The 11,883-nt window shown below is 55.5% G+C and overlaps 1 protein-coding gene across 2 annotated transcripts; it reads left to right on the top strand.

Moving 5' to 3' along the window:
* The first annotated feature begins 1,427 nt into the window (after positions 1–1,427).
* On the top strand, positions 1,428–10,879 carry EN1 (engrailed homeobox 1). Of its 2 annotated transcripts, XM_072342161.1 has the most exons (3): positions 1,428–2,285; positions 3,348–3,681; positions 10,754–10,879. In XM_072342161.1, the coding sequence occupies exons 1-2, from the start codon at positions 1,604–1,606 to the stop codon at positions 3,662–3,664; spliced, it is 999 nt and encodes a 332-aa protein (XP_072198262.1). In that variant the 5' UTR covers positions 1,428–1,603; the 3' UTR covers positions 3,665–3,681; positions 10,754–10,879. The 2 variants fall into 2 exon arrangements, with proteins under 2 accessions (XP_072198262.1, XP_072198261.1); XM_072342160.1 differs by lacking the exon at positions 10,754–10,879 and having other exon boundaries at positions 3,348–4,071.
* The last annotated feature ends 1,004 nt before the right edge of the window (positions 10,880–11,883 follow it).

Raw genomic sequence — 11,883 nt, 5'->3', positions numbered from 1 at the left:
AGCGCAAGTGAGGGGTTTTATATGGATTTGGGAAGGGTGCAGGCTTTACTATTTGGGGATTGGTTTACGATTTGGGGGCTCCCCAGACCACGAGCTCTCAGGGCCGGGAAACGGGGAGGGCGCTGAGGGCGGTGGGAGCGCTATAAGGGGATGCTATGAAGGTGGTGCCGCGAGGGAGGCGCTGTAATAGAGGAGGACTAAGGGGGCGCTATAATGGGCCTTTACAATAGGGGCGATATGAGTCTCTATAATGGGAGCACTGTAAAGGTGCTCTGTAATGGGAGCGCTCCAAGGGGGCTCTATAACCGGGGATACTATAATGGGCTCTATAATAGGGGCGCTATAAAGAAGATGCTCCAAGAGGGTTCCAGACTAGGGCTACTATAATAGGGCTTTATAACGCGGGGCTCTATAATGGGTGGGGGGGCTCCCACGGACGTGCCGCCACCACCGGCCCGGCCCGGCCCCACGCGGTATTTATCGCTGCGCCCCGTCGGGTTTGGCCATTGGGCGACGAGTTGGGTGTCAGCGGCGGCGGCGGCGAACCATTGGCCGCCCCCACGTGCGGGGCCGCCTCACGTGCTTCCGGTGCGAGCGAAAAAAAAGTGTGGCCGAGGGATTTTTTTAGGGAGAGTTTGTTGCAAAGATCGGAGCTGTCAGAGATTGGCCTTTTTTTTTTTTTTCCCTTTTTTTTTTCCCTTTTTTTTTTTTCTTTTTTTTTTTTCCTCCCCCCCAAAAAAAACCTCTTTTTTTTTTTTTTTTTTGGGTGGGGGGGGAGGACAAATAATAATAATAATAATACTACAAAACCAAATAATAATAATAAAGGGGGAGGGCGGGGGGGGGGAGGAATCATTAAAAAGAAAACAACAGGAAAACAAGAGAGAAGGCAAAGGGAAAGCGGAGCCGCGCACGCCGCCGGGGAAGGGCTGCGGGGCCGCGGGCAGAGCGGCGGCAGAGCGGGGCCATGAGCGGCTGCTGAGGGGTTCCGCGGGGGGCGGGTGCGGGGGGGGGGGGGGGCCGCGGTGCGGCTGCACGCGGGTTTGGGGTGGTTTTTTTTTCTTCTTTGCCTTTTTTTTTTTCTCCTCGCTGTTGGAAATATATAAGGGGAGAGAAGCCCGCCAGTGTCTCCCGGTTTTGGATCCATCCGTGCGAAGGGGGAGAGAGGAAAAAAAAAACAACAACAACAAAACAACCCCCCAAAAAAAGCTCCGGCCCAACAAGTGGATTTAGTGCTTTTTTTTTCTTTTTTTTTTTTTTTTTAATTTTTTTTTTGCCTTTTTTTCCCCTTTTTTATTTTTTAAATTATTATTATTTTTTATTATTATTATTTTATATATATATATATATTTTTTTTTTTCTTGAATTTTTTTAACCCGCCACCCACCGCCAAAGCGGGTTGGGCGTAAAGTGGCTGGACGTGGGGAGCGGGGGGGGGGCAGAAGGAGAAAAAAGAGGAAGAAAAAAAAAGAAAAAAAAAGAAGAAAAAAAAAGAAAAAAAAAAAAAAAGAAAGCAGCAAGCGAAACACAGAGAAGCGAACGGCGACGAAGCGGCGACCTCCCGATCTTCTCTCCGTCTCTCTCTCCGTGGCGGGGGCTGAGCATGGAAGAGCCGCCGGAGGGGCACGGCCACCACCGGGACGCGGCGCCGCCGGGGCCGGCGAACGGCGGAGGCGGCGGTGGAGGCGGCAGCGACGGCGACAGCGCTCCGGTGTCCCCCAGCCCCGCGCCCGCCTCCCCCGCCGCGCCCTGCCCCCTGCCCCTGCCCCGCCGCCGCCCCCCGCCGCCGCCGCCGCCCCGCACCACCAACTTCTTCATCGACAACATCCTCCGGCCGGACTTCGGCTGCAAGAAAGAGCCGCCCGCCGCCACCGGAGCTGCGACGGGAGGAGGAGGAGGAGGAGGCGGCCGGGAACAGCGGGACGGAGCCCAGAGCGCAGGTAGAGAGAACGTCAACCCGCTGCTGGCCCGGCCGCCCCACGCGCCTTCCTCCGCCCTCCTCTGCCCGGACTCGAACTGCGCTCCCGACGGCTCCTCGCCCGCCGGCACCGCCGCCAAAGCGAATCCCGGAACGGCCGCGGGTGCCGCGGGGGCTGCGGGAGCGACCAAGGCGCAGGGAGACGGCGGCGAGACTCCGGCGGCCAAGTACGGGGAACACGGCAGCCCCGCCATCCTCCTCATGGGCTCCAATAATGGAGGAGCCGTGCTCAAGCCCGACTCGCAACAGCCGTTGGTGTGGCCCGCCTGGGTGTACTGCACGCGGTACTCCGACCGGCCGTCCTCGGGTAAGGAGAGCGCGGATCCCCCCACCCCTCCCCGTGTCCCTCTTCCCTGTGCCCCCCTCTTGTGGCTCAGCCCGGCGTGGAAAAGGTCCCGGTCCCCAGCCTCCTCCGAGAGCCCCGTTCGTGTCAGCGCGGCGCCGGGGCCGTGCGGAGAGCGGGGTGCCCCGGGAGTCCGTTCTTCTTCCCCAGGCAAAGTGCCGTTTTTCTGGGGAGGGGGGGGGGTGGGAGGCGGCCCCAGGCCCGTGTAGTTTGGGTCGCTGGGGGCTGTTTTATAGCGAGGAGAAGGAAGAAGGGCTGCAACTGCAAACGGCGGCTGGAGGGACTGAGCCAGGAGGGTCTCCCCGGAGCTGGGCCCGCAGTGCTTCATTTTGCCACCGTCAGTCGCTATTTTTAATTGTAAATACATATATATATATATACATATATAGAAATATATATATATAAGAGAGGGGCGAGGAGGTGACCCCCAGTGACACCCCAGTTTTCCTTCCCCCTAGCCCCCTCCCAGTCCCCAGTGCGGTGCAATAGTGCCGGGGCCGCTCGTCCGTCGTTATTGACACTTCCATCGCCTTCAAACTCGGGAAAAGCCGCTTTGATTGACTGCGGTGATGGATTGAGCGATCGAGCTGTCAGGGGCCGCGGCTCCCGGCTCTCAGGGACCGCGCACCCGAGCTTTCCTTCCCTCCCTTCCTTCCTTTCCCTTCCTCCGGGCTCGGGGATGTATCTACACGCCGTGCCCCGATCCCCGCCGCTCGGCTCGGCGCGGCCGCGCTCTTTGTGTGCCCGCAGCCGTCCGAGGGAGCTCTCCCAGCGCCGGGTCCGGGCGCTCCGGGCGCTGCGCGGTGCCGGGATCGGACCGCTCCCGCTGCGGGGAAGGGAACGGCCGCGCCGGGTGAGCGGCTCCGGCCTACACCGAGGCCTCGGCGGCGGCGGGCGAGGGAATTACGCGGCCTCGTTCCTCCGGGGCCAGCTCTCCCCGGGCCGGGTCCCCTCCGTCGGGCCACGTTCCGTCGGGGCGGGCGGCGGCGGGGCCCAGCGCAGCGGTGTGTGTTGCCCTGCCCGCAGGCCCCCGCACCAGGAAGCTGAAGAAGAAGAAGACGGAGAAGGAGGACAAACGGCCGCGCACCGCCTTCACGGCCGAGCAGCTGCAGCGGCTGAAGGCGGAGTTCCAGGCGAACCGCTACATCACGGAGCAGCGGCGGCAGAGCCTGGCCCAGGAGCTGAGCCTCAACGAGTCCCAGATCAAGATCTGGTTCCAGAACAAGCGGGCCAAGATCAAGAAGGCGACGGGCATCAAGAACGGGCTGGCGCTACACCTCATGGCCCAGGGACTGTACAACCACTCCACCACCACGGTGCAGGACAAAGAGGAGAGCGAGTGACGGCCCCGCGCCGACAGGTGCCACGAACACAGAGCTATTGTTTATCCATAGTATAAGGACTGCGAACGAGAGAAAATAATAATAATAATAATAATAATAATATGAACGCTTACAAAAAAAAAAAAAAAAAAAAAAAAAAAAGGAAAAAAAGAAAAAAAAATAAGGAAAAAAAAAATAATCTCTATATAGCCAAACATATGACCTTGTATATATTTAATTTCAGGTAAGAAATATGTGTAGCGATCTCTATTTGCTGGACGGTTTCTCTCTCCCCTTCTCTCTCCCTCTCTCTTTTGTTCGTTTCTTGCTTTCCTTTCCTTCCCCACGTCCGTCGCTCTTCGTTTGCGGTGTCCGCCTCCGTTCTTCCGTTCGATCCTTATTTGTGTGTGTGTGTGTGTGTGAATTTCTGTCTCTCTCTTTTTATCCTTATTTTTATTATTTTTTTTTCCCCGAGGAAAAAAACAAAAACAAAAACCAACGCATTAATAAATCTGATCCACAGACCGTGAGGCTGAACGGCCGCTCCAAGCCAAAGATTTTATTATGTTCAGAAATCTGTAGTCTGAAATAAAGTGTAGGCTGTGCTCAGCACGGGGCTGCCGCGGCTCCTTCTTTCGGTGCGTGTGTGTGTGTATATGTGTGTGTGTATGTGTGTGTGTGGCACAAACACATCTGTGCACGCACAGCGCTGCTGCCATCCGTTTGGGGTTTTTTTGGTGGATCAGCGCAGTGTATTTTTAAAGCCATTTCCTCCTCCGTTTCAAAGCACTTCGACCTCCGATATTTTTCTTTTCTCCCCCCCCCCACCCCCACCACCTCTCTTTCTTTTTAATTTATTTTCCTATCGTTTTGTTTTCTTGGTAATTCTGGTTGAGTTTTATCCTCCCGTTTTCCTTTTTTAACGAGGCTCTGTACTCAGAGCGTCACTCCCTCGCTCGGACGCCCGGAGCCCTCGGATCTCTGCTCGGAGCCAACGAGGCGTCGCCCCGCAGCTGCCCCGCTCCGCACACAGAGACTGCGGGAGGATCCGTGCTGCGGCCCGCTGCCTTTGCTCGGCCGCTGGGGATGCGCGGGGTCCATTTCGCCTCTCTTCGGCTTCTCGCCGCTTTTGAAGGCTTCCGAGGGCCGGGCTGTCCCGCTCTGACGGGACACGCGACGGGGCTGCTTCTGCTCGCAGCTCCTCTGAGCCTCCCCGAGGCCCGCAGCCGGCGGGCAGGAAGGGAGAAACGGGGACAGCCGAGCGCGGAGCTCCTCTCCTGCAGCCGCTGTGTGCGCGGTTCCCCGCGGCCCAGTAGTGGCCGTGCCCGGGCCGAGTAGGGCCGAGGACTTTAGGGTGCGCTCAGAACGGGCTTATAGCGTGCCCAGAATGGGCTTAAGGGTGGGCGAGCGGCAGCGCCCAGCACCTCCAGGCAAGCGTGAGGCCCGTCGGCCTCACCCCATTAGGAGGTTTTAGGGGCTTTCCCATAAGGCGAGGGGAAGGGAGAGCCAGAAACGGCCTCCGGGATTTTTGTTTGATTTAAAAAGAAAAACAACAAACGATTCTATAAAATAATGTTGTTGTTATGATCATTATTATTATTTCCTTTTTAAACTATCTCTGCTCAGCGCCGCCGTCCCGCAGAGTGCTGTCACCGAGCTCGGCTGGAGGCACGGGCAGGGAATGCCCAGACAGAGCCCCCAACCCACCCCCTGGATCCCACCCTGTAATATCCCACCCCTCCGAGGTCCCCGCTCCTCTCTGCAGGCCCAGGGGAAGGTTCGGATGGTTTGTAGCAATGTTGCACAGCGCCATCTAAAGTTCTTCACTCTTTTCTCCCTTTCCCTTTTCTCGATGAAACTGAAGCATAAACTTGATTTTTTTTTCTGCACCGAGCAAAGGGAAGAGCCCTCCCCAGCGGGGGCCGGGCTGGGGGCACTTCTAGAGCCGGGTGACCCCGCTCTCCATTCGCTGCCGTCGGGGAAAGGGGGGATGTGGAGAAGCTGCCTTCCCCCATCCCAGCCCCGATTTAAATTCAGATCTCTGCCTGTGCTCCTTCCCACACTTCTCTGGAGCTGCAGAGACCAAAACATCAACTTCTCCTTAAAAACAGGGCGCCGGCCCTCCCCGAGGATCTCCACCAGCTGTGGCCGTCGGATACTTCTGTGTGGCCGCAGAGCAAACGGGGCATCCGCACGGCGTGATTTCCCCGCCCAGAATGCGAGTGACATTAAGGTGACATTAAGGTGACATTAAGGTGACATTAAGGTGACATTAAGGCTAGGGGTTCCCGGCCTCCCCCTGCCCCCCACCCTGCCTACCTGCTGCCTCCTGGGCGCGGGGTCGGTGCTCGACCAAGCTCGGCAGAGCCGGACCAGGCAGGGATAAGGACGGCGGGGCGAATATAGAGCAGATTAAGGGGAGCCTAAGAAGGATTATTTAAGCAAATCAGGCTTGCTAGGGTAATTATGCAGTTAGGATTTCTCCGCGAGCGTTAGCCGAGCGAAGCAGACGAGGTCCGGCCTCGCTGGGGACAGGTGTATCCCGGGTGAGACAGGGGCAGTCACATGTGCCATCTCCAACCCCACGGAGGGCAGCGGAGTGGTAAGCGAGGCCACCCCGTCCTCCGCATCCTATGGGTCCGGCTGTGGCATGGAGCTGCGGTCTGAGAGCACCCCCCGCATGGGGGCCGGACGGGGCGGACAGAGTGGTGTGCGAGAGGAAAAGCCCCGGAGGAAAACCCATCGGAAGTGATGGTCATCTCCCCTCCAATACTCTCCTTGGAGGTAGCAGCGGGAGACCCCCCCCCCCGCCACTCCTTACCCGCGTCAGGCCCCACAGCGGCCCCGTTTCATTCCGCTCCCAGGGCCCCGTGGCAGCCCCTGTCCCGCCCGCCTGCCCCCGTCCCGCCGTCGGGGCGGCCCCGCGCCCGGCTGCTTTGCATATGTAAATGAGGCACGGGGGAGGGAGGCCACGTGCGGTTCCCCCCGTCGGTCCCCTCGGGCCGGGCCGCAGATCCCACTGCCTCCTGTCACGGAGCTTGTTCCTTTGTGCCGCCTTTCGAGGAATCAAAGCAGACACGGTTGTGACACGTAGCCCGGCGGGTCAGAGGTCAGCTTTCACAATCCCAATTACAATGATTTCTAATGATGTTTATCTTGAGGGCTCCGACGGCCGCGAGCTTTACAAGAGGGCTCCTTTCCCCTCCCCGCCGCTCTCAGAGCTGCGGGCGCGGCGCTGCCCGGCTCCGCGTTCCCCCCCCCATCGAAGGGAGCAGCGGCTGCGGGGCGGCTCGGGAGGGTCCCCCCGCGAGTCCTGGGACGATGAGAGCGGAGCTCCCGGTGTTGTACAGTGAACGTTAACACGCGCTGCACCTCTCCCTCCCCGTCGAGTCAGGTCCGAAGCGACGCTAACTGTGCCCTAGCGGAGGTAGGAGCTCTGCTCGCCGAACCGGGGCTCACGTTTGGTTGTCCGGAGCCGCTGTAAAATGAGGGTGGTGGGGCTACAAGGGACCCCCCAGGGCCGTGAGGTCTCGAATTGGGCGGTGGGGGGCAGAGGCGGCTCCCGTCGGGGCTGCGGCAACTCGGGGGTGAGAGCGGTTCGATCCCGTTTCCATTCCGTCTTAAAACAACTAAACTGCGGGCGGGCCGAAACGCGGCTCCAGCGCTCCCGATTCGGTATCAAACCGTTTGGGGAAAGCTTTGCCGGGCGGCAAAGGGGTGAAATTCGGAGCAAAGAGTGAAGAGCTGTGAGTCGGGAAAACAAACCCGCAACTTTTTACCCTCTGCCGGGTGCGGGGCACGGAACGGCCTTGGGCGGCGCGTTGGGCGCACCTCTGTGCTCCGCATCCAATGCCTTAGAGAGATTTAAGGTGTACGTGGACGGGGTAACGCGGCTGTGCCCTACAAGGGGTGGTTGGTGGTGGTGGGGATTCGGGCTGTGCTGAAAACCGAAGTCCTTTGCTCCGAGATCTGATCCGTATTGCATCAGGTGAGCAAGCCCTCGACAAAGCAGAGCTCCGGTCGGTTTGTGTATGGTCACCGTCCGCTCGGAGGGAAGGGGGATCCGCAGAAAACTTGCTTCCCTGTGTCACCGCGGGGCCGTCGGAGCCGGGGCGGGGGGGTTGGGGTGGGTGATGGAGGGACGGGGCTGCCGAGTCGAGCAGGGCCACGAGCACATTTCGGTTTGTTGTAGTTTACTTTAACTTTTATTTGCTTATTTATTTTCTCATCCGCGCTCGCCTGTTAGGAGCGCAGCGGGCAGCAGAAGCGGCAGAACAGCCGGAAGGGGGGTAGGCGGGGGGAGGGAGGGGGGGGGGTTGGCCGCATCCCGGTGCCCCTCGGCGCGCTCTCCCGATGTGCGGAACGAGACCGCGGATGCGGGGCTTCTCCCAAGGAGAACACAGCAGGGATGCGGGGAACCGCGGTGGAAACGGGGCAGAACTCTCGCTTCTTTTTCCATCTCCTTTTACCTTCTTTCCCTTCTTTTTACCAGAACCCCCCATTTCCTTTCCGTTGTGAAAAGAGCATGGGAAGGAACTACCATTAACTTGAAGACCAGCCCTGGTTTTCTTTTTTCCTTTCCTTTTTTTTTTCCTTTTCCTCTCACTAGAGAACAATGCCCGCCTTATCTCCTCCCGAATAAATAAATCATATTTGCCCGACAGCTCCCCATTGCAATAAACTTGACCAGCTCTTCCAACAATTAGTTCCGCGTTCTCCCTGCTCTGGTAAAAGTCTTGTTAAACGTGATTAATGTTAAAATAAGCTACTCCTGAACGTACTTTCCAAGATCTTCATCGGGAAAGTGCGAGTATTTGAGTTTCTTAAGGAGACGAATCCATGATGAAAGAAGACGGCTGCTAGCAGATAAGAGTGGAGATAGCACTGCGTTTTGGGGTACCAAACGAAATACTGATTACTCCCCTGCAATGAACAGGGACACCTGCAGGTAGATCAGGTTGCTCAGAGCCCCACCCAGCCTGACTTTGGATGTCTCCAAGGATGGAGCACCCATCTCTTATGGATGGGGAACTGCAAGGGAAGAGCAGAGCAGAAGAGCCAAGCCCCAGCATGCAGATAGCACAGGAGACATCCCCTCTGGGTTGGAACCGTGGTAGACCTCATCACATTTGAGAATCTTTAATTGAATTTGAACAATGATCGGTAGCTTTGATTTTCTGGGGGGTCGTTCCATGGAGTGGGCTGAGCTTTGCTTGCAATCTCTCCATATGCACATTCCTAAGGTCATTGAGCTGTGGTGGGAGCACAGATGAGCAAACTAAGCAGCACTCAGGTCACTCTCCACACGTGCTGTGAATCATGGTCAGGTCCTGGGATGTGCAGGGCACTCCCCACCCATTGCTGCAGATCAGAGCACAGAGAGCTTCACCGGAGCTGGGCTGAGCCTCACCTCCACACCAGCAGAGAGAACCAAGGAAGTCCCAATCCATTTCCAGCAGCACCCATTGCCCAGGATGTATATATGCATATCACAGTGCTGCCCAGGTACTGCCCCATCTCCCACCGGTTTGTACTGCTGGAGCAGGTATGGATTTCACAGCACAGGGTCATGGCATGGAGCAGTGGGTGAACTAAATGCCACAGCAGCGGCCAGGACAGTTCACACGCAGCTTTTACTTTTGCAGATCCTTTACACACCGACTCACATATTTAAAGTGGATTTCTGGATTAATTTAAGGTTGTTTGGGGGTTCTTTCTCTTAAGTGAAAACACACGAGAGCAGTGTGTTCTTGTGGAAATGAGCGTAAATATGGATCTGTTTCTGCAGTGGTTTAACATGCAGCTGAGTTTACCTCAGAACACGTCTGTTACAGGATGTATCATATAAATATATATGGAGTCACATTTTAGATACTGATCGTGTCCTCCATAGATAATAATACCAGCTGGGGTTATTGCAGGTTCTGTGATGTAGCTGTTTCATATTTGACTTCTTAAAATATGTTTCACTTACTTGTAGACCACACAGGCTCTACCAGGGCCACCTGGTATCTATTAGATTGCTTCAGCCCACGGAACAAAGCTAATCTGATAGCAGTGAAGGAGCTGGGAGCTCTGGCATGGCTTTCAGTGGCAGCAGGATGGGGGCTCGGGAGGCTGAGCTGTGAAAACATGGCTCCATATGACTGTGTTCATATCCAGGAGCAAAACCCCACATGTACATGGCTGAATATGAATGACAAATTATGGGGCTCAGTCCTGCTGGTGGTTTTCTTGTTTAGGGGCTCTTTTATTTCAGCTTTTTCCTGCTCCAGCAGTAAGGATTCTGGGAATCAAAGTTACCCATGGCTCTGCCCTTGGGTTACACAGGAATTCAACATGCATGAAGCTGACAGTAAGGCAGGACTTCATAATCTGCTTCTGAGCAGCTCAAAAGAAGCTCGGACATTTGCTTAATTAGGACAGAGTGTACTTACATGGAGAAACTGAGCACCTCAAATAAATATGGCTATCTGTGCACAGAACACAGATGGACTCGCAGACAACTCCTTGAGTCACCCAGCTCAGCCCCTGACATCAAGCAGAGTAAAGGTTACGCTAACCCAGCCCGAAACCTCTCACCCTGATCTGGTGCATTTCTGATGCTGTGCTTTCATTATCCCAATGGGTGGCTGTGGTGCTTGCAGGGAGCAGTGATCAGTCTGAGCGCCGTGGCTCTTTTTGTGTTGCTGTTTCTGCACAGGTTCTGCCCTTCAGAATGGGATCCAGGTGCAGTTTGGCATTGCTGGGCTTATGAAAAAAGTTGTGAACTAGTCACAAATTCACACAGAGACTCATGGGAATTATCTGAGCATTTCAGACAACACCAGAAGGGAGAAAATCTGTAAAGGCAGAGTGTAGAACCGCCCCAATGTTTGGAACCCCAAAGCTCCATGGAGCAAAGCATGGCCCTGAGCAGCACATGCTGCGCTCCAGCATTGCCAGCACACCATAACAAAGGGCAGAAATGGGGGCAGATCATGCCCAGTGCACCCAGTGCACCGCTGTGCTGCAGGCTCAGTGCTCTGTTTCACAATGGTGCAGGATCGGACTCCCTGCATGCTGCTTTCCCTTTATCTTCCTTTTCTTTCTCTTCTCCTTTTCTTGCAGTTTTCAGCATCAGCCCCAGAGTGCATCTTTGCTGCCTTTTTCCATCTCACACATTCCTGTCCAAAGCACATTGATGTGCCTAGATTGGGGAGCTTGCAATATTACCAAAAGGGATGTTGCAGGAGGAAAGTTTAAAACCATGGGGCCCAATCCTGAACTCAATCGGAGCTGTTGCTTCGGTAGGAGCAGCCCTTGTGCTGCATGCACAGGAGCTCCGAAGTTAAAAGGCGGCTGTTCAAAAGGCTGCTTTGTTTCTTGCTTGTACCGCGAGTTTCTCATGTAAAGTTCTATATATTCCTCCACAATAAATACATGAAACAGTTAATCCAATGTTATATTGTTTGGTAATATTTTACTTGCAAATGACCGTCGTTTCTTCCCTGCTCTGTTTGTTCTTCTGAATGTCTGTTTTACATTCTGGAAATGGAAGAGCCATTCTTTTAGTGCCCGTTGCTTTCTGATGATAATCGCTATCTCTGTGCCTCGCAGCCGGTCTATATTTTCGATCAGCAAATATTGAACCACGATGGCGAGGAAGGGCTGAGCTATGATACGGCCAAAACAAGCAAATAAAAATGGGACCACTTTCCTTTTTCGTTGTTACATTTCTATTATTTTCTGGACTTTCCTTCCTTATGGGCCGTGTCCTCTCATTTGCGGGATGAGGGCACGGTGGCTGTCCCCATGGGTGGCACCACAGGGACAAGGGTTGGTGGCTGTGCGATGGGTTGGGGGCTGTAGGGGAGCCAGGACACAGTGCTGGGGCTTGGTGCTGCGGTAAATCCCCTTCTATTGATGCCCAGATGCAGCGACAACCATGGTGCCAAACCCTCATCCCTCGCTCAGGCAAAACGCTGTTGACTTGAATGGGTGTTTGCAGGGAGATTTTGGGTGAGTCGATGTGGACTTTTGTCTGTGTGAGGGCTGAAGGATTTGGCCTACAGTCTTTTACAGTACAAGGTTCATCAATATGCGGGAAATTCCCACACCCCGTACAGGGCCCCTTTGTACCTCTGTTAGGCAGAAACTCCTGATAAATCACTGCGTCCTCTGCTCAAAGCTGTGGGCGGGAGAGGAACTGAAGAAACTCCACATCAGCTAACAGCCTCTTCCCAGGAAAACTCACAAAG

Source organism: Excalfactoria chinensis, chromosome 7, assembly GCF_039878825.1.
Source record: "Excalfactoria chinensis isolate bCotChi1 chromosome 7, bCotChi1.hap2, whole genome shotgun sequence".
NCBI lineage: Eukaryota > Metazoa > Chordata > Aves > Galliformes > Phasianidae > Excalfactoria > Excalfactoria chinensis.
This window is presented reverse-complemented; position numbering and strand designations above follow the sequence as displayed.

Bases quoted from the DNA above. Each gene is read 5' to 3' on its own strand.
- EN1 (XM_072342161.1), top strand. From the start codon at position 1,604: ATGGAAGAGCCGCCGGAGGGGCACGGCCACCACCGGGACGCGGCGCCG. The intron at 2,286-3,347 runs GTAAGGAGAGCG...CCCTGCCCGCAG, and splicing joins CTCCGACCGGCCGTCCTCGG to GCCCCCGCACCAGGAAGCTG.